The 26879-nt window shown below is 40.2% G+C and overlaps 1 protein-coding gene across 1 annotated transcript in view; it reads right to left on the reverse strand.

The window, feature by feature from the left end:
* Positions 1-26879, reverse strand: part of LOC115391784 (protein diaphanous homolog 3-like) — a 162235-nt gene that overhangs the window by 36222 nt on the left and 99134 nt on the right. Inside the window, exons 25-26 of the mRNA XM_030096137.1 lie at positions 18782-18877; positions 18076-18138 (exon numbers count right to left, since the gene is read on the reverse strand). Of these exons, the coding sequence (XP_029951997.1) occupies positions 18076-18138; positions 18782-18877 (159 nt within the window). The remainder of the gene's footprint in view (positions 1-18075; positions 18139-18781; positions 18878-26879) is intronic.

Consider the following 26879-nt stretch of genomic DNA (forward strand, 5'->3'; position numbering starts at 1 on the left):
GAGCATATTCAGGGTTTTGCACGTGTTTATATGGCTGTGCGCCATGTAATGTATTATTCAGTCAATATTCCAGTTAATAAAGAGTTATTGCCTGCATATAAACGTACTCAATCTCGTGGCATTTCGATCTCGCGAGATCTTGTCCCATCCCTAATGGCTGCAAATGTCAACTCAGTTTTTGCGCTTCAACAACTAAACACTACAAACACGATGCAGGTTCTGCATCGTATAATTATCTTACTTCCTGAATATGACTTACTGATACAATATTTCTACTGAAAATGAAGTTTAATGAGTGATTCATCTTTACAGTCATTTCACTTTTAAATTACTTGTTAATGTGACAAAGATGCATACTACAAGTGACCTTAACAATAAAATTCCTGAATATATACTTTATCTTCAAGGAAGGCACTTCAGCATGAAGAAAGTATTGAAATGAAAGGGCTGAATTGTTATTTAACACTGACATTACCGTGGAACACAAGCTGCAGTCTGTATTGAAGAAAAATCACAAGTTATTCTTAAATTGCCTTGCCACAATAACTAAATGCTCTCTTTAGTTCAGTGATTTGATCAAGCGAATGAGAACAGTGATGTCTGTATGAGGGTTTAAAAATGCTTTGACCTTGTGTTTTTTTCTCTCCCTCGATAAAAAGATGAAGTACATGTCTTTGGGACTTCACTGTGGATTAAGGTGATTAAACCAGATGAGCATGTAATCCCGGTATTTCACCCACTATTTGTCTCTGTGGTATACAAAAAGTATTTTCTCCCTTCTTTTATGAAAGATGCGACGGAATAGGAGATTTCTTTTTTTTGCTTGGTAACACTTTTATTCTCTTTGCTTTTAATGAGTCCCCTTGAGAGGTGACTGCCCACGTGTTACTCAATCTATACGTATGTGAACGGAGAAGTATTCAGACGAGATACAGAGGGTTATACATGGCATCCACTCATAACATCAGACATCTCTGTTCAAGTTAACTGTCTAGTTGGAATTGCACTCCAGAAAAAAAAATCATGTCTGCATTCCTAATTTGATAATGTGAATTGGGAGGAGTATATTATTTACAGTCTTACATGAATTCAAACATCAATTCAATTAAAAGAAAGGCGACATAAACCAACAAGTGCATCTTCTGATTGTTCAAAGTTAAAATTGGTGAGGTGTGCTCTTACAGTATAGCAGAATTGACCATAGAGGAGAAAAAGTAACTATTGACCAGTCATAAAAGTAACCAACAAAACAACAGCACACTGTTGACTTAATCTGCTTCTGAAGAGTATTTTACATCGCATGCTGAGCATACAAAGTGGGTTGTGTACTGTGCACCATTATTCTGATGTTTTGAACACGTCATATAAAATATTTAATATGCATAATCCAACCTGTTTTAATTTGCAGGACCATTCTCAATTTGACAGCTAGACAACAATTGCAGTTCCAAAGTGTCATCCATCTACATAGATGTTGTTTCAAATGTGTCTTGTGGAGGCAGACCAGTGTCATCTGTTGGAAAGGCACATGAAGGAAGTTCACAAGCACAATGGCCGATATGCTCCTCAGGATGAGCAACACACAAATACTCATAATTTAGAGTCACCAGCTAATTTAAGAAGCATGTGTTTGGATGGTGAAGGAAAATAGAACTTAGACTCAGAGACACAGGCATGAGGAGGACACGCAAACGCCACAACGCACATTTATAATGCTGCAGCTGTTTTTTTTTTCCTTCTTATTTTTGCAATCGTGCTTTAACAGGATTTTATATTCTTTGTACAAACAGGAACTACTTTTGTTAAGCTCAGAGGGTTATATGTTTAATTTGAGAATAAAAGCTAAGTTTAATATTGTTCCATTTGAGTAAAAAGCTCATAAACTACTTTGAGTAGCAGAAAAAAAAAGGCGACTTGGGAACCAATATATTGACATAAAAAATGGACAAACGCAGATAAAGTTTGTTCTGTATTAGTTGTTAAACAACTAGGAACCTGTTGTTTTTACTTTTTTTTAATTATTATTTTGCACATATAGTCAAAACAATCTCCGACTATGTGCAAGGGAGAGAAAAAAGCCAAAAGGCTTGTACAAATGCCGCTCCCGCACAAACTCAAAGTGAAAAAAAATGTACATGGAAAAATGTCATGAAGTCCACCACAAAAATAGAGGGGGGAAAAGGAAAGAAAAGGAAAACAAACAAACATAGATTCTACAACATAAACAACGAATAAACAAAACAATCTAAAGCAATCCCCATACATCATGCATATGTCGTTGTGTTTGGACTAGGTCAGATATTGTGGAATTAAATTGTTCTTTAAGTTTCTTTTGTAGTTGACAATGGACGAAGATGCTTCTAATAAGTCCAGATGCATATTCCACACTTTAAGTCCATTAAATCTGAGTGAGAACTGATCACGATTTCTCTTGTATAAGGGTAAGTGCAAACCAGGAGCCTGTCTTGTGGCGTAATTATGGAATTGGTTATTAAAGGAAAAGTAGAGCTTGATGCGAGTCGGCCAGTCAGAATCATAGAGAGCTCTGCACACAAATATACATGTGAAAAAAGTGTTGATGTCAAAAATATTTAACAAGTAAAATTTAATAAACAATTTAATAAACAAAGGTGCAGTCATAGCATTAGATTCGGAGTAAGTAGCAATTCTCAAGAATCGCTTCTGTAAAATGTGAATTTTGTTAAGGTAGGTGGTGAAGGTATTTCCCCACACAACATTACAATATGTCAAGTACAGATAGATCAGACTCTAATAAAGAGTAGATAAACACCTAGTATGAATCAAATGGCTTATTTTACTTACAATCCCCAACAGACTTTGATATGTTTTTGCATACATGCTAAATATGTTCTTTCCAATTTGATTTATCGTCAATCCTCACACCAAGAAAACTGGTTGAGTTCACTCTTGTCAGGTCTTTATTTACTTTATTGAGTCGTATTTTTTATTTCCTGCAAATAGCATGAAATTTGACTTTTTAACATTTCGTGTTAGCTTGTTTGCTTTAAACCATTCAGAATAATTGGAAGGATCATGATTGAGCTTCTGTATCAGTACATTTCAATCACGGTTAGATGCGATCTTTCACTTATTCACTTTTCTTTCAAACGGTTTATGTTCAACAAGATTAAAAAAGTTAAATTAAATATATTATGTAGGGATTTACTTTCACAAGCTAATATTTGCATATATTCCACTGAATATTTGTATGGAGGTTAAAGTGCCTTTAACACAAAGGCAGGACATTTACAGGAGAAAAAAAAGTTATTAAAAAAAAGACTGCAATTACTTGCACATTTCATTTACCTGGACACAGTATCTGTGTACCATAAGATGAAAAATTTCTATTTCCTTCTTCACAACACAGCTGACAGCTTTTCATGGTTCACATCCTTTTATGGTTCAGGTCATTTGTTGCTGTTTTTCTTGCACAAGCGTTGCTTTGATGGCAGAGACCAAATGACACCAACCTCACCCTGCTGTCTTCCATCTGACAAAACAGTCTGACAAATTAGCTCTTGTCCTTTCAAATACATCTGTAATTAAGCACCTCATTGTAGGCTAACTACAGGGTATGAATTATGAAGGCCGAAAAAGAAAGTAAATCGTCTGTAAATGCAATGTCAAGAGGTTTGGAAAAGATGGATAATTAAGGTAGGCTCAAGGCTGGATATTCCTTGAAAATCCTCAAACAATGAACTCTGTTAAGTTACTTTACATCACTGGCTGCTCCTTCACGAGAGCAAAGGGCGAGACTGACTTTCTGTAATAGTCTGAGGGGTAGCTTTAGTCACCTGTGAAATCTGCTTAGAAGTGAATTTAAAACTCGAGGGTACTCAAGCAGAGTAAGATGGTGTTGTATTTATGATAATTACTCACGCCCAAATCCCTCTCAGTAAATGCAGGTTCAAAGTGACTGGAGGTGTCAGGAAGAGGGAAAGCTTGTCTTTTGTAGACTGACACCAAGAAGACAGTGTTTTCTCCGAGCAACATATATATGAAGAAAAACTCTTCTGACAGTGAGGTGATAACTATCACTGTTACTTTCTGCTTGGTTCAGTCCCCCCCCCGAAGAACATGACTACATATATGCTATTATCTCCATGACAACCATGCTGGACCTGGGTTTGGCGAGCTGGTGAACCAGTAAGGTTCGTACTGAGCAGTGGCGGAAGCGAGGGGAGAGGCGTTGATTGATAAGCAGAGCTGCCTACCTCAGGCTCTACTCGGCTCTGACAGGGACAAAACAGCAGTCTGCTGTGCCTGCCACTGACGTTTGTTATAAATCATTGGCAATTTCATCATTCAAGGGTGAGAGAGAGCAGGAAGAGTGACAAAAAATAGACACCTGTCTCTTAACATTGTTTATTTCATTTGTTTCTACGTTAAGCTCAGCATCCCTGTCCCTGCCCATTCTTCTTTTCACTTTCCATCTTGGTCCTGTGTTCCTGCTCCAAAAAAAAAAAAACCTATCAGCAATGGAATACAGAACCAGAAGGTCAGGACAGCTTTACTCAAAGGAATTGTGCTGTAACTCACCTTGAAGGGTCAGTTCACACAAATTACAAAAAGACATATTTTTCCCTTTCTCCCTCGTGGCGTCAAGCCATGCACAGTTTCACTTCTATCTGCTCCTGCCTGGATTTAGAGGTTTCTCTCTCGGAGCTCCTGCCGCCAGACTTATAACATGAATGAAGGGTGAATACGGTTTGAATTGAAAGCACTGACACTTTGACCCCAGCGATGTAAGATTACAAAAAATGGTGTATTTCTTCAGAATAAAAAAAAGGCAGTGGATTCAATATGTAATGTACATGTATGAACTATATTGTGACACTCAAGCAGTAGAGGAGGCTCATTGAGCTGCGCCACTGGCTAAGCAGAAATATGGAGTTCTGAGAACATAATACACAAGTACAGGTGAAGAACTGCAGTCATAATATGTTTTAATATGTTGGATTTTTAACCTTTATCAATGAATTGATCTAACTTTCAAACATAACAGAATGAAATCCATGCCATTTGCGACTATATTGTATGAGATTACCGTAGACAAGTTCAAACACCTGCAACTAAAAGTACATAATGTAGTATTCAGGTGAAAAATAACTGTTCAGTTTATACCACAGGAAAGACCTTTAAAACAGCCCTGGATTTTACAGTTGAGACTACAAGCTTTTTCTAACACTCAAAATCCCATATAGACAACGGCAGATGGACATTACTTATTGAAGGCATTTTTTGCTTGAGAGGTCTAAACACACTTTACATGATCACACACACACACACAATCACACCCAACGGCTTTGATGAATAACAACGTAAGACGCTAAAACACCATTGGGAGCAATCTGGGGGTTCACTGTCTTACACAAGGACACTCCAGCACATGAACACAGTGAACTGGGTGGTGATCAAACTGTCAACACTGGAAAATGATCTGTTGGACCGAACGAGCTACCATAATATGGTATCTTACGATGTGGTTTTCTAAATTTCTCACACAAAATCTTTAACAGTCACATGCTTTTGTGTTTCAGTTATATCTTATGCAAGCTCTGCCCTGAGGACCACAGCTGTGTGATGGTATGCAATGATTATCACACTGGTGCGCGCAATACGCGCCAAGGATTATACAGTTCTGTACTGTAGGTTTTAAACTACGCCTGAGGCTAAAGGGGAAAGAAAAATAAAAAATAAAATCCGTCAGCAGGCAGATCACCGAATTTATTCAACCTCCCTTTCCCGCCCCGTCTCTTCACACGTCTATCAGCCGCCTCTGAAATGTGTAAGAAAGCTGTAGCAGAGGTGAGATGGTCTGTAGTCATTGTTTGCTGATATTTATTTATCTCGATTTGGATCTTCAAAGCAAATAATTTAAGCAGACTAAAGTGGATGTCAACTTCTTTACCCCCTTTCATCACAGTACGAATTCTTCACGGTCTTGGGAACTGGGACAAAACAAAAGATAATGACTTACATCTAATAAAAAAAAGATGACATAACTGAGATTTAAACCAGTCATCCACTGTGCCAGCGTGAACTGTCAATGTGTGAAGGTGAATTTGCACTTGAAACACTTAACGTTAAACCACGGGCTTTTCATTTTTGATTCCACTACACTTCCAGGAGAAGATCAGAGACTTTTCTCTTTCCCTGATCTATTTTGGTGCTCATCATTTTCCCCTCTCTAACACCTGAGACAGATAATTATCCATTAAAAAGAAGAAAAGTGCTACATTTTGTCATTTCTGTCCCAGAGAAATGCTTTTAAATATGCCACTGCAGAGTGACAAGCTGGAAGGCCCAATGATTATAGCAATTAAGAAAATGACTTCAAGTCATCAAGGATTGTTTTAGACTCTTGCAGAGTCTTATATCTACGAAAAATAAAACAATCAAGTTTTAAGTTGAATTCTTCAAAGCACTTTCTACCTGCACTTAAGCACATAGCCATATTTCACCAACGCTCATGGACTACTCTTTGCATGTTTCATGAAACGAAATGGGATCATCTTTTAGTCCTGTCTGTCTCACCCGTACGGAGGCTTCACATAATCACTCACCTCCCTGATAAATCATGTCACCCTCTGCCGTAGCCCAAACACTTTCCATTGTCAGAGCTCAGGCTCAACTGGCTGCAAAGGCTGATGGATGATTTATAAGCAGTCAGTCTTCCCTCCCTCCCTCCGTCTCTCTCTCTCTCTCTAAAACCTTCCAAGGTGGATAAGCCTTGTTCATTAACCCTCTCACATTTCTGAGCTCAGGGAGGCTGGCCAGTGCCACACTCTGTCAGTGCAGTAATACAAGAACAATAAGGACAGATGTTATCCAACGGCCACTTGAATTGTGTTTCTTTGTGTATGTGTCAGTATTGGCAGGGCAAATAAGGGCTGCGGTGCCATCTTAAAGCCTCCCATTGTGCTCTTGTCGAAGTCAAAGAGCCAGAAAGCCACAGCTTACTCCAAAAGACTTCATTTAAGAATCTCTCGCTGTCTTACACACAAACAAACAAGTAAAGAATATCGCTGTCGGGGAGTTACATTTGAGATATTTTTGGAGTGAGAAAACTGAAACTGTGTCTTCATACTACCTTTTTCAGCAGGCTACAGCTGCATTTTTTTCCATTCTCTTCAAATCTTTGATTTGTGCACATTTAAGCAAAATATTTTATTTTTGTATGCTTTTTCCAAAATATATTAATCTTTTGTTCAAAATAAAACAAACTTGGAAATCTTGATTCTTAAATTATTTCTCTGGTATGACAGTTTTCAGTAACTGAGTATAATTGTACATATACAGTCAGTACGGCTTGTGCTGAACGTTTTCCTGAAAAAACTTCACACAAATCTTTTATTTTTTTTTGTTTGTTTTTGTATTCATTTTCTCACAATAACATTTGATGGTGAGATGTGATAGAAATAACTTTCCTAAAAGGTATGCAGCAACAGCTACATGACGCAAAAAGAAAAAAAAAAATCAATTATTAATTGTTCTTGTGCAGAAATTTAATAACGTATTTTAATATTCTTGACTATACACTGAAACTCCGAGAGGAATAATACAGAGTGCATTACTAACTAAAAATCCAGTGTTATTTCACTAGTTGTAATCTGATTAGGATCCAGCAGGGCTTTACACAAGCTGAAGAGCACTAACTGCATCAAAATAAAAGGAGCACAAAGCTTTGAAGCACTACAAACTTTTAGATAAAAGAAAGCGCCAAGGATTTTTGAAGAGAACTTTACATCCAAAAATCATTATTTATTTATTGTGACAATGAGCTTCATAGAAATCAGATTTATTTGCTTCTGATCCAATTTAACAACTAATTTATCCATTATGTTGGATAAGTGCAAGCTTAAAAAAGGGCAAATGGTGGGTGACTGAACAACACACACACACACACACACACACACACACACACACACACACACACACACACACACACACACACACACACACACACACACACACACACACACACACACACACACACACACACACACACACACACACCTTCTTGAACAAGTACACACGAACAAAATACTCTGCATGCATATATGCCCATTTTAAATGTTAACAAAATATTTACATATTCATTAATTCATTATTCATGCTATGAAATTGCACATTACCATATTTGTCTTTTACTATCCTCACTCTCATTATCAGCCAGAGGATTCCTGTTCAGCAGCTCTACAGGAGTTATTGCTGGCAATAAATACATTATTAACCATGTACAGTACATGCTTACAACTGTATTGCTGCATCCTGCATAAATCATGCATCACATGTTTGAATACTAGGAATAAATGATAAGCAGGAAAATAAATTTACCATTAAAAAGCAAGCTAAAAGATATGACACAACATTCAAGTCAGATGCAGTCACACATGCATGTTGACCGTATTTGTGATTTGGAAAAAGATAATTGACTGTTCTGAAAGCCAGACAAACACTTAAGTCATAATAATGAGGTACACAAAACAACAAAGCTAATTAAGATACATGTCAAAATCAAAACACTAGATTTCTGTTGTCTGTACAAGAAATGTCATACTATAACACTGAATAATCTTTTTAGCATGCTGTAATAAAGTTATATTACGCCAAAAGATATAAATAACTCCCGTTTATCTGCACAAGTTCCAGCATTTAGAATAAGAAATGTGCCTGTGGATCTGAGTGTATGCCAGCCTATTTAGTCCATCGGAGGACTGTCTGAAATACATTTAGACCATCCCTGTTCTCTTTGGTTTGCATTTTAGTTGCTATTCAAACTAGCCAGGCCGATTACTTCCCTGTTTGGAAAAATAATCACGTTTATACACAAATGAAGACGACCCACAGACACCATGGAATGAAAACTAAAGTCTACTAGGTGTGATTTTGATGTTTTCTTTATAATCAAATCCTTCCTACAACAAAGCAATCCATTATTCAAATGTACATACATTAAACAAATTCATTAATTACCCATTTCATTGTGACGCTCAATTTTTTTCGTTGGAACTGCTGCCAGATTTGAACCAGGATTCCAACTTGGCCATAAATTGATTAATTAGGCTAATTAATTCGGCCTATTTGTGTAAAAATGTTAAAGTATCACCACTTAAAAAATTGCTTTTGTGATGCTTGTAGTCAGTCATTCCATTCAAATAAGAGGGAGTCAGGTGTTATACGTTCCAAAAACAAAACAAAAACCAACCCTGTAAATACAATCACTGTGCCAAAGTTGAGCGCAACTGAAACACCCATTCACCAACCAATTCAAGCAATGAGGCATGCGAGGCCAATCCACTCAGGGTTTTCTAACTAGCGAGTCCTTTTACTGTTATCCAAAATTTGATGTCAAACACCCTCAAGCAAATCTAAGACAAGAGAGTCGGTTTATTGCAACAAAAGATGTTAGAATTGGTGTAGAGGAAACCCAAAGAAAAAAACAACTGGTTGTACTGCGTTTGACTGTGTGCTGAAGAACAGTCCATACGTCGATCATGAAAGCAGATTCACAGCAAAGTAACGCGACGCTGAGAGCAAGGCAGAACATGGTAAAATGCACAGCTATACAGCACTGAGAGCGCAGTGGTAGTCTTTTTTTTTTTTTTTTTAGAAATAATCTTTTTGTCCATGCCCTTTGCCAGCCAGTCATTTCCTTTCCTTTACTCCTCTGCCCCATATCTGCTTTATTGTGATGCTAAACAGTTAGTTTTGACATTCAGAAGGGCCCTGCCAAAGGACAGGCCAGCGGATGCAGTAGAGAAGAGAAGGCCTTAATGGGTTCAACTGGAATGGAAAGCATCTGCTAGTCTCCACAGGCTGGAGGAGAGAGAAATGTCAAGTATGGTTATTATAGAGCAAGCGACAGCTCCAGGAATTTCACCTGGATGAAAAAAAAAAAAAAAAAAAAAAAAACTTCCTGGGACAATGGGTATATACAAGTTACATCTGCACACACTAACGCCTTCACTGAGGTAGTGAAATTAACCCATTCGCAGCCAGAGTAATGTCCCTCGGGCTGAATCCCATCCAAAACATGTCCGTGACGGAATTTTCTCTGGTCTAACCAAAGAATAGAAAAACGTTCAATTCTCTAACAACTAAAAGGCTGAGAGTGGAATCTTTCCACTGCATGTCTCCTTTTCCTGATCTTCGAAAGGTGTTAAATCCTCATTTGCATAAAGTTGGCATAAGTTAAGGGCAGTTCTGGGGTGAGACAACGAGATGCATTAAGCATGCACTGCGGTACATTTCACATCAACAGGAAATTGATGGATCCTGAGCACACGAAATAACGAGTTGACAAAAAAAAAAAAAAGAGGTCAAATTGTCTTTGTTGATTACGTCAATGGCAGCTGAAGTGCACACCACAAATAGAGTATATAGAAAAAGCTCTAAATATACCTGTAATAACTTGTACATGCGCAGGATATTATGCTTTGGTTTGTGGCGTACTTAAATATTTAGCGCTCTAATGGTGCAGAGACCCTTGAGAGTATTCTTACTCTAAACTGCAGAGAAACATACATGTATGTTTTAACATGCATACTGTACATAAAAGACGCCACCAGGCGAGCACTTAGATGGTTTTGCTATGAGCAACAACTAACCGGCATACCTCAGAGTCTTTGAGAGTCGAAATGAATAATTAATGAAATAAATAGTAATTAATAAGCTTAACATCTAGTCACAAAAAATCTAATTTTCTTCTATGAATTTAATTTTCAGTGGTTGTGCAACACTGCATGTTTTGTGACTGAAGTTGAATCAGGAGAGCTTCCGCAGTAATTTTAAACACACATGATGAATGCAGGCACATTTCTAAAATCCCGTTCCCAGCGACCACAGACGATTAAAGCCCTCTCAGCAGTTGACTATCAAAGCGGCCTTGTAGATTTGAGCTCCACTCTGCAAAGCTCAGACATTCGACTGAGGGACCAACACAGTTTTTTCTCTTGAGTGGAGAGGAACTTTAAGGTAAAAGTGTCATCTTTTGAAAAGAAGGGAAATCATATGCTAGTGGAGTATTCATATATCAGTCGAACGTACCAGAGAGGGTATTTCTTCACAGGATCACTTGAGCTTGTTTGCTAATTTGGACCCCTGAGGATGCTAATCAAAGCTGGTGCCAGACTAATGAAGCTCTTTAGCCCACAGGCCAGAGCCTCATACATGGCCCTGTGCCTCAAGGCTGAGCATCTACCAGGGACTGTGTGAGAGTGTGTGTATGTACGTGCCTGCATGTGCTTGAGTGAATGAATGCAGCCGTGTACAGTGAAATGTGTAAATGAGTGAGTACGTGGACATAAAAGGGCGGCATAAGTGCAGATCAGCAAAGCCCAAATCCCACTCTCTGAGGAGAATTGGGCATCAAACAGATCTTGCTGCCTGCGGGCTGGCCTTCTCGCTCTGCCGGCATGGAAATTCTTGTCACTGCACTTAGAGCTTCTGGATCAGTGAAGAGACACATAGCAGGTAGAGTGGCAGCAGAAATGACTGCCAGGGAGAGCGACAGAGAGATGAGGTGGCTTGAAAGAATGTGATCATTTTATCACCGCAGACTAAAGTGGTCCTGGGAATCATCTGCAACAGCAGGCGTGGTATCTCTTCCTTTTTTCTCTGCGTGTACGGCGCGCCAGAGGATGATATCTGGATATGGGACTGTTTACAGATTGGCTATGGCAGGAAGGTGAGAAGCATTTTAGAATAATAATTTATCCTCTTTTATCACTCCTCCCAAAACTCCTGTCTCTCTCCCTCCGAGTTAAGACAGCTTAGCAGTGCACATACGCAGACATGCGGCTGGTTTCTGTAAGGTCCACAGTGTGACTCATTCAAAACAAAAACCAAATTACACTGGCAGCGCACCGACAAAAACACACACACACACCACATATACATACACACAAAGGAATGACACAAATATTTGGGGAGATGGAGTTAAGATTCTGAGCATTGTGTTAAAGCGTATTTTTACGTCACTTCAGATGTAAGTCAAGCACCACTCTTCATGGAATGTTAAGATATGAGGTGAAGATAGAGCTCATTTCCCTCCCATAACAACATAAGTTCATACAAGCATCTCCAAGCTCATTCTCTCTCTGACGGCTGCATGATATGGCTGCTGGCATTGGTAAATGTGGGAGGACCAAGAGTGTGTGTGGCTCTGGCGATAAGGCTGCTGTAAAATTTAATTAGCACAAAGCCATGGTGAAAATGACTTAATTTCTCACTGCATTATTAACTAAAGCACTATGTAAGGGCCCAGTCTCAATCAATGTAAATAAGGGGTTAGTGAGGGAAAGCAGATTTCCAGAGGGAGAGCACAAAAAACAGAGGCCAATCAATTTGCAGTCTTCAGTCCAACAAAAATTCCATGTGTATTTAAAATAAATCTAATAAATCTCTTGATAAATCTTCAAAATTTTGTGCATGGCTTTTCTGTCTCTGTCCTTGTACATCAGGTGTAAATTCAAGCAGTCAGAAGGCAAGACAGTTTCTCCATGTGAAAAGAAAAGAGGGAGGATCTCAAAAGCCGGCTGAATAACAATCCTACATTAGCAGCTTCACCTGCTGTTTGGGGCCTGAGCTGGTGTGAATGGACTGATTAGGGTCCTTGGCTCGACATGCTGAACACCACTTTCTATTTCACGATTCACAGCTTTTATTACAGCCCAGCTTCCTCATAATCCAGCTAAAAGTGGATATCTGAGGAGCCTGATCGGCTTAGGACTTGGCTAAAAATGTGGGATGTACAGCAAGGAGACATGGAGCCGAGTGCAGAGATGGTCTTTATCAACTGTTTTCTATATAGGAGCGAGTGGGAACAGCAACAGCTTGTGTGCATGCATGTGTGTCTACTCTGTTCTCATCCTTTACATTGACCTCTCGAGCCAGTCAAGAGGACATCCAGCATGAAATTCCACTTTCTTATCCTCTTTTACTCTCAAGCAGGACAGGCTTTACAGAGTTTTAATGTGTAGATGCTAAGTTTACTGGAGGTCTTTTAAGTTTTCCTATTAGCATACACTTACGCCACTTTTATTACTTTCAACAGAAGTTGTTGTGTGAGCATCAAAATTAATCATGTTTTGTTGAGAAAACACTCCTTAATATTCAAAAGGCAGCGTTGGTTTCCAGAGGCCCAAGTGGGAGCTATTAAAGTCATTTTTCATTACCTATGGCCTTGCCTTTAAGGCAACGCTATTCAGACGTAAACAGCATCATGATCACAGAAAGTGCGACAGGCCATGAGGAAAACTGAACTTAATGATCAGTCTGTGTTACACATGTGGGAAATTATATCTTTGCAAATGAATGGCATTCGGTTGTCCTAAGATAGACACCAGGTGCTACTTCTGCCATAAAAGAGAGGAGGGATTGTGTCTGGAAGCTACGCGCATAATCACTAGACAGTTGGAAGAAACGTGGCAAAATGAATCATGAACTGATCGGGGGGGAAAAGAGAAGCGGCTGTGTGTCCAGCCAATCAGACTGTATTGTAAAGGGAACTTTTCACGTACCAAAGCGTAACTGCAAGCACGCAACAGGGCATTTCCTTAAAAGACATGGATGCTTTGAAACTTGAAAAAGGGTGTAAAAGCTACCTCTTATTGGATTCCACAACCCTCAATTACTATTCCACAAGTCTCACTGCACAGGCCATGCCTAATTACATCAACCACTTTGTTAAGGTGCCCTCTTGCTCCATCTGTTCGATGCATTTGCGCACAGCCTCCGACGTGCACGCGCTCACACACCGAGTGCAGCACTTCCGACAGACACACAAAGGCAGGTCAAGGTACATTTTCCCATCTGGATATACCTTTGTCTACAAGAACACTTAAACTACCAATCAATTTGGGCGATAAGAAAGATGTGGTGACTCTAAGTGGCCCAATGTCTGAAGACATGAATACAGAAAGGTGTACACCTGTTCAAGCTATAGACAACTACTGCCCTAACCCCAAAACGGACTTTAACCTTCTTTGTGTCATTAAAACAGTCTTCGTGCGGACAATTTCATGCATGTATGCATGAGTATGCATGTGTGAAAGTAGAACAATGAACACTCTGTTCAGGAAGAGAAGCTTCTTGGCAATAATCTGTCACTTTAATGAAAAGCGCACGGGCCGCATGTGATGTGTGGATGATATATGATGACCAAACGCAGATAAATCAGCTAGCTTCTACAGTTACACTTTTGAAACAATGACGTGTTGCATCAAATGCAATAGATCTAAAGAGGATGAAGTCTATGCTCTTGTTTTTGTCTTGAGCTTTCTGAAATGATTTAATAACGCTCTTTTTTCTGCTTATGTCATGGCTGGGGGAAAAGCAGTAAAGCATTGGGAGAGATAAAGTGAAGACAAAATAAAGTCAAAAAGTAAAGTGTAGACTTAGGAACTTTTGAGCGATGGGAAGCTTTTCCCCCGTAATTGACACTGATATGAAGAGACAGAAATGTGGAAGAGGAATGAAAAAGCACACACGCAATCTGCAGGATACAGTTAGCCCGCAGTGGAATCCACATATCACAGTCTATAAGAGGACCAATCAAAAGGCAAGCATCTAACAGCAGATTCCACTGGAGTGCCCCAGCCTCAGGAAATTACAGTGGCTGACTCTCACTGAGAGTTGTTCATAAATGTCTCACATGTGAACACAGACCGCACAGAGTGGAGTGAAAACAAACTTAAAAAAAAAAAAAACTTTACCAATCCACAGCTTTAACAAATGCTTCCGTTTGGGTTTCAGATTGGGTTTAAGAATTTGCTCCCATACCAAAGAAACAAAGTTGACTTGGTAAACATTCCTCCATAACGAGAGGCTTGCTTTAACTGCTAAAAGCATTAATGTCATCAAAGGAAAGTCAGGAAAGTAACTCCTGTCTCCATTTGGTAAGAAGGATTCAATGACTTTGTGAAGTGACCTTTACATCAATTTCAAGCTCCAGTTAACAGCTATATCGCACATGATAATTGTTAGGTCGGGTGTCACTAAAAACACCTAAAATAATTGCTGTTAAAGACAAAGACATTTACCCCTTCATGGATCTCATTCCGCACTCTTACTTTCCATGGCAGATCAATCCAGTATTATAGCGTGCACATACAGAGGGAGTGCTCTCATTTCTGCCAGACGCAATGATAAAAGAGTTCAGTTTTAGAAATCCTCTGAACACATACATGCCTGCCTGGGAGTCTGAACAGTTGTGATGAGAGCTTGCAAAAAGGCTGAAATGACCAGAAAGTGCCTGGAGAGATGTTTTCAGAAGGACACAGTTAAAAAGCTATAGCTGCTTTATAGATTCAATAAGTATCTTACACCTGTGTGGCTAACCACCATCGATCCATCATTCTGTGGAGCCCAATCCAATTTAGAGTGTTGAGGAGCCCCAGAGTCCCACAGCCTGATCCTAACCCAGGCCAGAGTCACCGCAAAGCCCGCTTACCTTCATCCCCTCAAAGTCTACGGGAGTGTCTGCACTGCAGGGAGAGTGCAGACCAAGCTAAACACCATGGCTGCTGGCTCATGTTAAAGTGTGTTGAGCCAATTTAGGGGTAGGGTTTAAGGGCAAGAGGGAAAAAAAAAAAAAAAGATGAGAGAAAGAGAAACCTGAGGAGAAAAAGGTAGGTTTACTGGGCCAGGAACCAGCCCAATATCAAAGTCCATGGGAAGAAACACAGCAAGGAGAAAAAAAAACCCTGAAGACAAGAATCTGCATGCTTCCATATGGTTGAAAGGAACACTGGAGGCGCCTACTTGGCAAGGCCACTTTTTGATTGCATTTTGTATTACATGCTAATTACTCGCATCATGTATATGTGATACAATAGCCAAAAATGAAGCTACTCAACAGTCTTATCAGTCTGATTGGGTGCACGGTGGTGCTGGCATGCTGATTTGTTTGGCACCAACAGACTGGCTCACTTGAGACTCCCTTGTGTCAAAAACAAAATGGCATCATGCGTGTTCACATTGACCATTCAAATGTCTTTCCTTCACTAATAATTACAGTGTCTTCTGGCACAGATGTTTCTGTTTAATTCTCTCTGCTGCTCCACTGGAGTGCGGCAACACCCCTGAGATCAATTATTAAAGGGTATTTAGAACAGTGGGCAAAAGAGGTGGTATGATGGTGTGAAAGTGAAAGCAGCTGTTTAAGTGCCGCTGTTGCCGACTAAACTTCATCACCTCCCAACTAAACAGAGAGTATCCTGTGGGTTTCACTTACTCCAGTGACTAAACCCAGGGCAATTAAGGCCCGGATCTCTGTAGGAGTGAAGGAGGGATGGGGAAATGGGGAGGAAGGAGTGAGGCAAAAGCAATGGAGAGACTCCATACCAATAACAGGCAATTATGTATGGGAGGGCCATTGCATGGCCATGAGAGTATAGAAGAAGACAGCAGGGATATGGGATGGTAGGGAAATGAGGAGGAGTGTTATTTAGGAGGCAGATGGCAGAGAGGGGGAAATTAAGATGAATGGGTACTGAGAGGGCTGAGCTGGTGCTGGGGCTGGGCAGAGAAAAGTAATTAGCTGTGTTTGCTCTGGGAGGCTGGCAGTGAGTATGATGCCTGCAGTGACAGGCTAAAGCCTTGAGCTTTATTAGTCAACACGCCATGTCTGAAGCTGCCAGCAGGGGGCGGCTGGGTCAGCAACCTCCCAGTACCTCCTTACCTGTACAACACCCCATGGGGCATCTTCACAACATGGACATCGAGCAGCAGCTCCTTTATACTCAGTACTTCTTTCAACCCTAATCTCCTGTTAATACAACACAGCTCTGACTTGCTCTGTCTTATAGTGACTGACTCACTCTCACGCCCATCCTCTCTCTCACACGCAGTCAAACCAGCATCTCGGTCCAATTTTTTTTTTCTCTCCCACATTATTCCTTAGTCTCACCTCGACCAACTGGCTCTATCGTTCTTCCTCACACCATTTCTCTCCATTTCTTATGTTACAGCCACATCTATCTGTCTCTTTCCTCCCACCCTATATATAACCCTCCCCCTCGTCCCTTTCCAATCTAATTTCAGATAAGCCACAGCAGAACAACAGAGCAAGGCCCTTTATCATTGCCATCAATGATGTGGGTGGATTGAGCGTGAATAATTTTATTCATGTGTGCCTGCACCCAGCCCACTAGGACTCCAATTACAAGTAATAAGAGGTAATAGGGTTACAGCATAATTTTTTAAGTGCCGCGGTAATGACTGCAGAAAACCCGTGACAAAGGGAACCTGTTGTTTATTTTAGCAATGGTTAAAGGCGCAATATATCTTCACAACTACACATAACGGCTTACATTTTTGATTTTGTATAATTAGGATCGCATGTAATCAACACGCCCAGAGTCACAGCGCTAGCCCTGTTTACATTAAAATAATATAATGTTCCTACACAATGCTGAGGAACAGTGAACATCTGAAGTGCTCGAAGGTAGAAGTGGTGTGTATCCAATTAGAGCCACAGCATCTACAATGTGTCATGTGTCTAATCGTGGTGCATATGCCTCACAGCTCTTATAGAAACACTCAGCACAAAGGTCAGCAGTGGAATAAAAAGAAAGAGAGAAAAAAAAAATCAAGAAAAAAAAAGGTTATTCTCTTGAAGATCCAAAGAATGAGAAAGATCCCTATTGAATTCAAAAGGACAGGGCTGAGCTCAAAATTCTGCAGCTGCTGAACAATTTAGGAGTCTTTTCAAACTGAGCCACCAGAACAGCCCACACACTACTTCCTGAGCATCTCAACCAAGCTTTTCTCAGAGTCCACACACAGTACCAAAGCAGAATGTTTCAGAGGTGATCGTGTGCGTACCTTTGAGAAGATACGCACACAAGGTCACAAAAGGCAAATCGGCAAGTGAAAAGGTCAAAAAAAGAAAAAAAAAAGGCAGGACACACACAAAGTGTCAAAGGGAGTTTGCAATAGAATACATGCAAAGAGATTTAAAGCCAAATTCCAGTAGCAGCTGAGAGACAAAGCTGAGCATGCTTGAGGTTTTAAGCTGGAGGGGGTGGTTCATTTTTTTTTTTTTACCATAATTAACAGGCCTGAGGACCTGGCGGAAGGAGCTGGGGCTGATCGTCTGCTGCTGGGTATCTGTAGGGAGGGCAGTGAACAAATAATGCCAGAACACTGAGTACTTAAAAAGGATAAAAACGCTGCGGATAAGACATCGACCACTGGAGAACAGCTGTGAGAGAAGTGCATTACAAAGAAAGACTTTGTTAAATGATCAGCTGCTAATTTCCCCCTAATATTGAATGAGGCAATCCTTTCAAATTAGGTACAAATCTCATGGTAGAGTCATTGCATATGCTTGTTCTTTTCAATTTTTCAGTCTCTGGATTTGGATTCAAGACTGCCAGAAAAAAAAAAAAGAAAAAAAAAAAAAAACAAATCCAAACATCAGACAGTTGTAGTAATGTTGTCAGGCTGAGGATTCTCTGGCAATGTGCTCCTAGCAAGCAAGTGTATAAACAACAAACCAGTGTATTTTGCAAGAGACTGAGAAATAGAGTGGAGAGAGCCAAAGCACTTCATAATGTATCCAATTCACTCAATTTTTAGAAAAAAAAAAATTCAATTGGTTCGCACCCAACCTAAGGTTTATTTTCTTTCTTTTTTAAAGTAATCATATTGGAATGAAAATGTTCTCCAGTTTGGGCAAAAAGTGCCAACATTAAGTTCTCCCTTTTTTGGTATGAGCATACAATAAAAAGAGAATCTCAAGAAGTCTCACCTCTGGGTCTTGGCGCTCTCTTCCTGCGGTCTCTGAAAGCAGCTCCTGACTGTAGGGCTTCCAGCAAACTATCCATCACACCCGTCTCATCGTTCTCTGAAAAACCACAGGAAAGAGAAAAAAAAAAGCAGACGTTAGAGGAAAAAGGAAAGGTAAAGAAACAAAATCAAATAAAATCCCTCTTGTTTTGACATCGGCGTATGCCGTGGAGTTTGCAACAGTTCGGAGGGCGTGTTGTACAACACTGCTCAACAGTCAAGTCCCAAACAAACGGTGAATCTATGTAGCACCCAGCCACGCACATGACACAAAAGAGAAAAAAAGATTTGAAGGTGCAGTCTGATGTTTGAAGTCCTGTGATTTAGTTCTACAATACACCTCCGTTTCGTGCAATTTGAAAACACAACAAACAACACGGGCACACTAAAAGGTGGTTTTAACTGAGGCAATCTAGACCGTAGGCATCTTTCACAATGTTTACAAGGCTCGGCTCAAAGTATATATTTGACTTTTCTTTTGCGTAATTGATGTAATGCAACTTCAAATATGCAGATCCATTGTTGAGATATATAGTTTGAAGAAATGCTCAACAAATCAGACATTCGAATCCTGTCTGGTGTTGATAGAGCTGGGATAACCTTGCTGTGCCACCTGAAGCAGAATAACAGACCTGACCAGAGACACACGGTGAAAACAGCTCTAAAATAGCCAGCAGTTACGCAATGTAGGGATGTTCAGGGACAACACATACCATCAAAAAAAAGTTTATACGGTGCTTGTCATGCAAATGTGACTATGTGAGCGTAGGTGTTTCATTTTCCATGCTGCTTCTGAGTTGCCTTCAAATTTCAAGTTTTTTGTCAGCTACCTTGAAAATGTGAACAGCTGTGCGCTACTTAACCCGGGTCATTCGGGACTTCAACATTCAAACTTTGCAAATGCTGAAGGCTAAACACACGAAGTCTTATTTCACTGGCGGGAACATGTGATGTGATTGCTCATGTTGAAAAGGTATGTACAAATCAAGTACAAAAAAAAACTGAGGAAAAACACAAAATATCTAACTTTTCATTCAAACTCTGCCAAGTACAGTCATGTACATGCAAAAAATATGAAGGCAAGAGCCTGATGCAACTCAACAGTGGATACAGTATTTTTGCATGTGTGAGTTGGATATGCGTCAGGTTAATTGGTAACCTTATATTGCCTCTAGGTGTGAATGTGAGTGTGTGTGGTTGTCTGCGTTGACCCTACAATAGACTGGTGAACTGTCCAGGGTGTTGCCCATAAGTAGCCGGGGTTGACTACAACACCCTATTACCCTGAAAAGGATAAGCAACTCAGAAAATGAATGGATGAATGAGTTTGATATGCTTGAGTGTAACACTATGAAAAAAAAAATAATAATAAAATCATGTTCAGCTACTTTGACTTCAAATATTAGCCAAGGCGTATGCTCAGCCATGCCGTGACTGCCAAGTCCCACCACTGATTTACTGAAGGTTAGGAGGACATTGGTCTGATTGAGGTGGCGAGCAGTTCTCTCACTCCTTTATTTTGCCTGAAAATTCCCTCTGGAGGAATAGCACAGAGAAAAGAAAAAAAAAAAAATATTAACAAATGTCTGCGACTAGCATTTGACCTGCGTGACACGACCTCTGCCTGGCCAATGTTAGTCACATTTTTAAAATGCACGAGTTTCTTTTCATGCAAAATCACTTGAAGGTGATACTGTCCTGTAAATCAGGGGAAATGGGCTGAGAGGAGGCATCGTTTTAACAGAACACAGTGGATATAGCCAGAAGGTTGCCCTTGACTAGGGTGGGCTGAGCCTGAGGAGCATCCCAAATGTAATTGTTTCTACAATCAGATGCACCAACTTTGAAGTTTATTGGCTAATCCAATCTAATAGAACAACTGTGCTATAAATCTCTTCTAAATGGAGCTTACAGTTTTTATTGCGGTGTCAAACAAAGTGGTGTTTGCACAGCTCTCACTATGTGCGTGTTGGGGGCTGATGAGGGGTATTTGTAAAAACAATTGAAAAAAATATCCTGATAACACAGCTAAAGACAAAGAAATTGGACAACGACAACAGTTTATTTTCTCTGCATACTTTAACTTTCCCAAAATTCTAAATATGCATTTGGTGTGAAATCAGACTGGTTGTCTGTCTCTGCATTTGGCTATTGGTATTTGACCATTCAGATAAACTTTTTTTTTTTTTTTTTATAACCAATTGACAAACACAAGGAATGTAACAGCACTTTCCAAAAGAAAAAAAAAATCAGCATAAACTCTGTCAGGAAGTATCGATACAAGGCATGGCAGAGTTGTTGCTTTCCAGCATACACGCGAGTCTAATGAATTAGATTTTAGGTCTATGATGACTTGACATATGCTTTCATAGATCTATTCAGCATCGCCCCTTTTCAAAGAGGTTGCCACATTAAGTTGCTGCAACTTGCAACATAGATTTTGCTTTTAGAGGTTGCCCTTCCTGCAGCAACCACGACTCAGTACTAGGTCCACGACGTTCAAGGTCACAAATGAACCAAACACACACAACGGTAGTAAAATACAGCTATTGAGTTGTGGGGTGCATAATCTGGCCCCCACACAATTGACCCATGCCATGTGACAGATTAGAGAGGACAGCAGGCCTCTTCTCAAACCAGCCTGACATTCTGAGATCAGATGCACCCAGGGATGCTCCAACCAACATTTAAATCTCCTGTCATGCATTGACTGAGCTCCAGCTCCACATGAACGTTTCTGATTTTAGAGGATCTCCATGGTAGCAGGTTATGCTAAAGTGAGGCTTAAACAAAAAAACAAAAAAAAACAAAAACCCTACACTCATGCTGTGCTCACAGTGAATGCATAGCGGCCCACTTTCATGTCTGCCTGCTCCAATGTGTGCATGCGTTCACCTGCTTTTCATTTGCAACAGTTGCACTCCTCCTCTGCCTGATACGTGCCTAGTTCTTCATCATTACACGAAGCAGAGAGGCAGCAAAAAAATTCAGAGCAAAAACCAACGCTCCTCGACGTCCAAATTTGTCTTCACTGCGATGGCAATTCATCACAGGCGCCGAGCTTCACACTCACCACAACACACATCGGAGAGTACCAAAAGCGCTCGGAAAACAAGCAGAAGGGAGCAGATCAATCTATTGCAACCTGCAGTGTGTGCCTTCATGTGTAGTACTCCGTTTGACTCCAACCCACAAGAACATGAAACGTTTTGTGTGCCTCAGGAGAAGAGGAAAAACGAAGCTCACTCAGATCTCCCGCCTCAGGAATATATGGGAGCAAAAACAGTCCAATTTTACACATCAATCAGAAGCCACTCAGAGAGACCCAGACAGAAAAGTACTTTAAAGAATTTAGACAAGAGGTGCTTTCGCACATCCGAACACTGAAAATTATAACACATATTTATAAACTCACACCCACATGCTCACAAACTTAGGGGGGATCACAGACATGTCACATAGACAGTAATGGCAGAGAAACACATGGCAGCAGAATATTAGTCAAGCTAGCAGCTGTGAAATGGGCTTGAAACATCCATTCAGCATGTGAAAGCTGGAGCTGAGGAGGATGTGGCAAGAGAATAAAGACTGGTGAGAAGGACGGGACAGCTGAGAGAGGTATCCGGCTCCAAACATGGAGCCACTGATTGGTGCTTTGATGTGCACAATTCGTGTGACTTTTTTGATTGTGCTGCATCTGGAATTTAGAGCTCTCATGACAGGTGTGCAATGTGCTCACGAGATATTTGCTATACCTTTACCTCAGCGATGAGTACTTTCTTGAAAGCCAGCCGAGGCTTCACTTGACGTCTATTTAAAGAATGGCGTCTACCTTGAATTCACAACTTTTTCAGTGCGACACATGTTCCACATTGACTGGTGGGGGGGAAAAAAATCATGTAGGAGCAAATAGTCTTTAATAAGATGTGTGAGATATGTCATATTTAAGATTACTCTCACTTTAAATAGAAAACCAAACATATATATGATTTAGACTGCAAATGTAGACATACTACAAGAGTAAAGGTCAGATAGGAGGAGGAGAAGAAAAAAAAACAAAAAACAAAAACAGAGAGGCGTTTACTTGACCACAAAACAAAAGAACAAACTCTGGGAGCAGAATCAAGACTAAGATGAACCTCCACCTCTGGGGAAAAGCTATAGTTATCCTCCTGTCTGAAGTGAAACTTCAATCACCATCTATTTAATCAGGGCCTGCTCACAGTGGCATTTCCCATTGTCTGGACAAGCGGCTTGTCTGTGTGCCGATGTCCACCCTCCATTCAGACCCAGACTAAATGTCTCCCACCACTTCACTCAACAGGATGTGGCACTTATCATCAGGACAATGACCCAGTAGTGGCGGTGTGTATCAGAGGTGGGCCAGAGCAAGGCAAGAAACAGGGTCAATTGGGTTGGGATGGAAAAGCTAAGGAGACTAAATGACATGGCCCGAGTACAATGACTGCAGGCCCACCACTGTGTACCCCTGGACACTTAGAAGACAAATGGTGCAATAAAGTTGGTCAGCCCCCTTTCTCTCCATAGAATCGGTTCTGTTGGACTATACGGAGACTTTGAGTTGAAGAAATGAAGGCTTTCACAAGATGACGACGAAAGAATGCATAAAATGTAACAAATATCATAACCAGCTATAAAATACTTTAACAAATCAATGATGTTGATCCTTTTAACAGAGTTAGGCAAGGAAAAATAAGATTAACAAAGTTTCATGTGCTAACTCTGGCATTGTGGCCACAGAAAACAGAATAAAAAGATATAAAAGGAGTGGGAGCTCATTAGAGTGGTTCCTCACCGGGGGGCGCAGGACTCCCACTCAGGGCTCTGACTTGAATCTAAGTATATTACAAAGTAAAAACCAAGAAAAGAGGGGACAAATAAGTATGTTAATTGCTGTTAAACTTGAATTCATTAAGGAAAGAGCTCACCAAGTTCAGCCTGACCTTAATATTGAAAATCTGCAATTTAATTTGGCTTAGACAAAAAAGTGATTATTTTTTTCCCCTCTGTTTCCTTTGTTTCAATTTTTTTTCTCTCCAAACCTTTAACAAAACCGAGGCTAGTGCAGAAATAATTTTCCAAAACCTACTGTGAAAGTGATTTTAACAATAAATTGACTCTGTTTGAGGATCAACACATTCACAGCTGCTGGAACATAAAAGTCTACATGTTGGTCCAGCTGCTCACAGTAACACAGGAAGCGGTCCTACGGGCTTGTATTAGATTGCTACTGTTGATAAATGATACCAGTGTACTGCTTTGGTCATGTTCATGTGTGTCCTGTGTTATGACGTTGGAAGAAGCAGTTGAATTAATTACAGTGCTATTGCAGTCCCCCCCCCCAAAATAACCGACTTGAACTGTGGGAGCCTACCAAAATGAAATTAGCAACAATCATTAAGAACTTCACCACTGTTAAAATAAGATAAGCTTTTGTTTTGCATGTGAGCATTAAAGCAACACAGTTAGTGTCCATGCGTGTTACATTAATATACATAAAACTCATTCTTGCACTGGACTGCAAAGGGGTAGGGAAACTATCTTGCGATATTTAGGAGACATATGACTGTTTGAGAGAGGACTGTTAAACCTCCATCACCTAAGGCAGTTTTCCATTTGTCGAAAACATGTCAGCATTGGTCCACAGCATCTCATAGCAGGGTGTAAAAATGACACGTGACCAACATCTCAATGCATGCCGTTATGCCGAAGTCAGCAACTACTGTTCAATTGCAGTCTGGTAAACAAGATGAGGCATTCTGAATGTCCTTGGGTAAACAAGTGGCAAGGGCCCATCACTTCACGCTGCATGAATTTCAACTGACAATTACATTGTTAGGATAATCAGCGACTCTTGCACATCGAACGGAAATTCCCTGCATAGATCTCCGGGTTCCTCGCAGCAAGTCACCCAAAAGCAACGGAGAAAATAGAGGCAACTGCATAGACTCAAATACGAACCAAGCCATGTGAGTGCTATTGAATAACTAACGCATGGTTCAGATCCTCAACCTTCACCTACGGCATCAGTTTGAGAAATACCTCAAGAGAATGTACAAATATTCATATAAAGTTCTATTCCTCCACCAATGTTCTCTCATTGCTTCTTTTTTTTTTTTTCCCATGGTCCTCCGATGCATTTAGCATCTTTGCATGCAGGGTTGCATCTCTCGCTGTTCTTCTATTTGATGTCTTAATAGTTCAACGCTTTCAGCCATGTAGGGAATGTTAAATACAACTCTGATGTGTAATTTGTCGCTTCACAAACATTCCTGCTCTCGGCCTACCCTGGGAGTTAATGCAACAGATTTGTCATACACAAGCCAGGCACAGCTCGAGGAGGACGACGGGAAGTGGGGGGGGGGGGAAGAAAAAAACACCTATTCAATCTGAATTTCAATCTCCACAGGGCTCTATGCAAATACATGCAAGCTGATGCTTCTGTTCTCTGGAACTGCCAGAACCCACCAATGGTGACAACAGGCTGCATATGATAGTGGGGGTTGGAGCCCAGTGTTTGGCAGGTAAAAGAGGTGGAGGGGGGGGAAGAAAAAGAAGAAAGAAAATAGTGGGACCTCATGCTATATATATGAACACACAAGCAGCTGAAGCTAAAACCAAATATCAGCAGCAGGTGAAAAGCTAAAATTCATTTTGATCCATTTCTCCAGAAAACCCTCCCCCTTCCCTTCGTCTGCCTCATTCCTGTGCCCTTCAGCATAATGTGGATGCACAGTCTCTCTGGGGCTTTTTAGGGAATTGATGGATAATCAGATGATTACACAGAAAATCTCCATTGAGGACAATCCTCCCTGACAAACAAAGAGAAAGCTCTTTAGTTAATAAATAGGCTGAGAGACAGACGGAGTGAGAGAGCATGTGAGAGTGAGCGAGTAAATCCTGCCGTGAGTCGGAGGCACAAAATCTCGGTAACATATTCATTTCATTTGAACAATCTGTATGTAGGGTGTGTGTGTGTGTGTGTGTGTGTGTGTGTGTGTGTGTGTGTGTGTGTGTGTGTGTGTGTGTTTCGCCAAAAACCTTACTTCTTAGAGATGTCACCAAGTTTGCCTTTAGCTTTATCTTAAATTGAGCATATCTAAATAAATTTCCTGCTCCAGGCACATTTGTATAAGCCTTTCTGACAGAAATTTGGCCCAAGTTCATTCGTATGATTTTCTTACATTTGAACTACTTTTCAGAAAAGTTTGCAGAAAAACACTACTCAACCCCCCCCCCCCCCCCCCCCCCCCACACACACACACACACACACAGTCATTTACAAATTAAACACAAATTATTAAAATTCACATAAGGACACAAAGTCTTATGTTCCACCAAAGAACACTGAAGTCTGTTTGATTGGTTTACAATTCCGAGGCCAGTCAGATGTGCAGTAATTATTCTCTTTGTCAGAAATGAACAGAAACATAATCTAAATGGCCGAGTGAAAACAACTGATTTGAATCAGGTTCAAATCAAATTGTTATGTGGTCACAGGGGTTATGATGTGGTTTTATGTAATTAAGGCGATTTCCATGCTTCTCAAATTGCTTCGGGTCAATTTAGCTGAAAGTTAGAAAGAAAAGAAAAAAGAAAAAAATATATATGTTGCAATATGGATTTCGATTTCATCTGTTCAAGACACATAAAATACTTGATTTTAAACCATTTAAACAAGTTGAATTCTTTCTCAAGCCACAGTTCTTATAAAAATGAATCAAGGTTTCCTTCTTGGTATTTTTCATTCTACTGCACTGATTTAAGCTAATACCTCCAAAAGTTTCCCACACAGAAGCATTCTGACATAAAGATACTGTAAATAGCATTGTATATTTTGCAATAACATATTGTTAAAAATTAGAACATGTTTCATGTAGCCTTTGGCAGTAACTGGACACATTATCTAACACGAACTCAGTGTAATTCAACTACGATGCAGGTGACACTTCGACATATAAACATATCGAACCTTAAATCTTCCAACTGAGAAACATCCCGGTCTACCAACTGAGCCACAGCCAATTTTTTTAATGGCT

Source organism: Salarias fasciatus, chromosome 1, assembly GCF_902148845.1.
Source record: "Salarias fasciatus chromosome 1, fSalaFa1.1, whole genome shotgun sequence".
NCBI lineage: Eukaryota > Metazoa > Chordata > Actinopteri > Blenniiformes > Blenniidae > Salarias > Salarias fasciatus.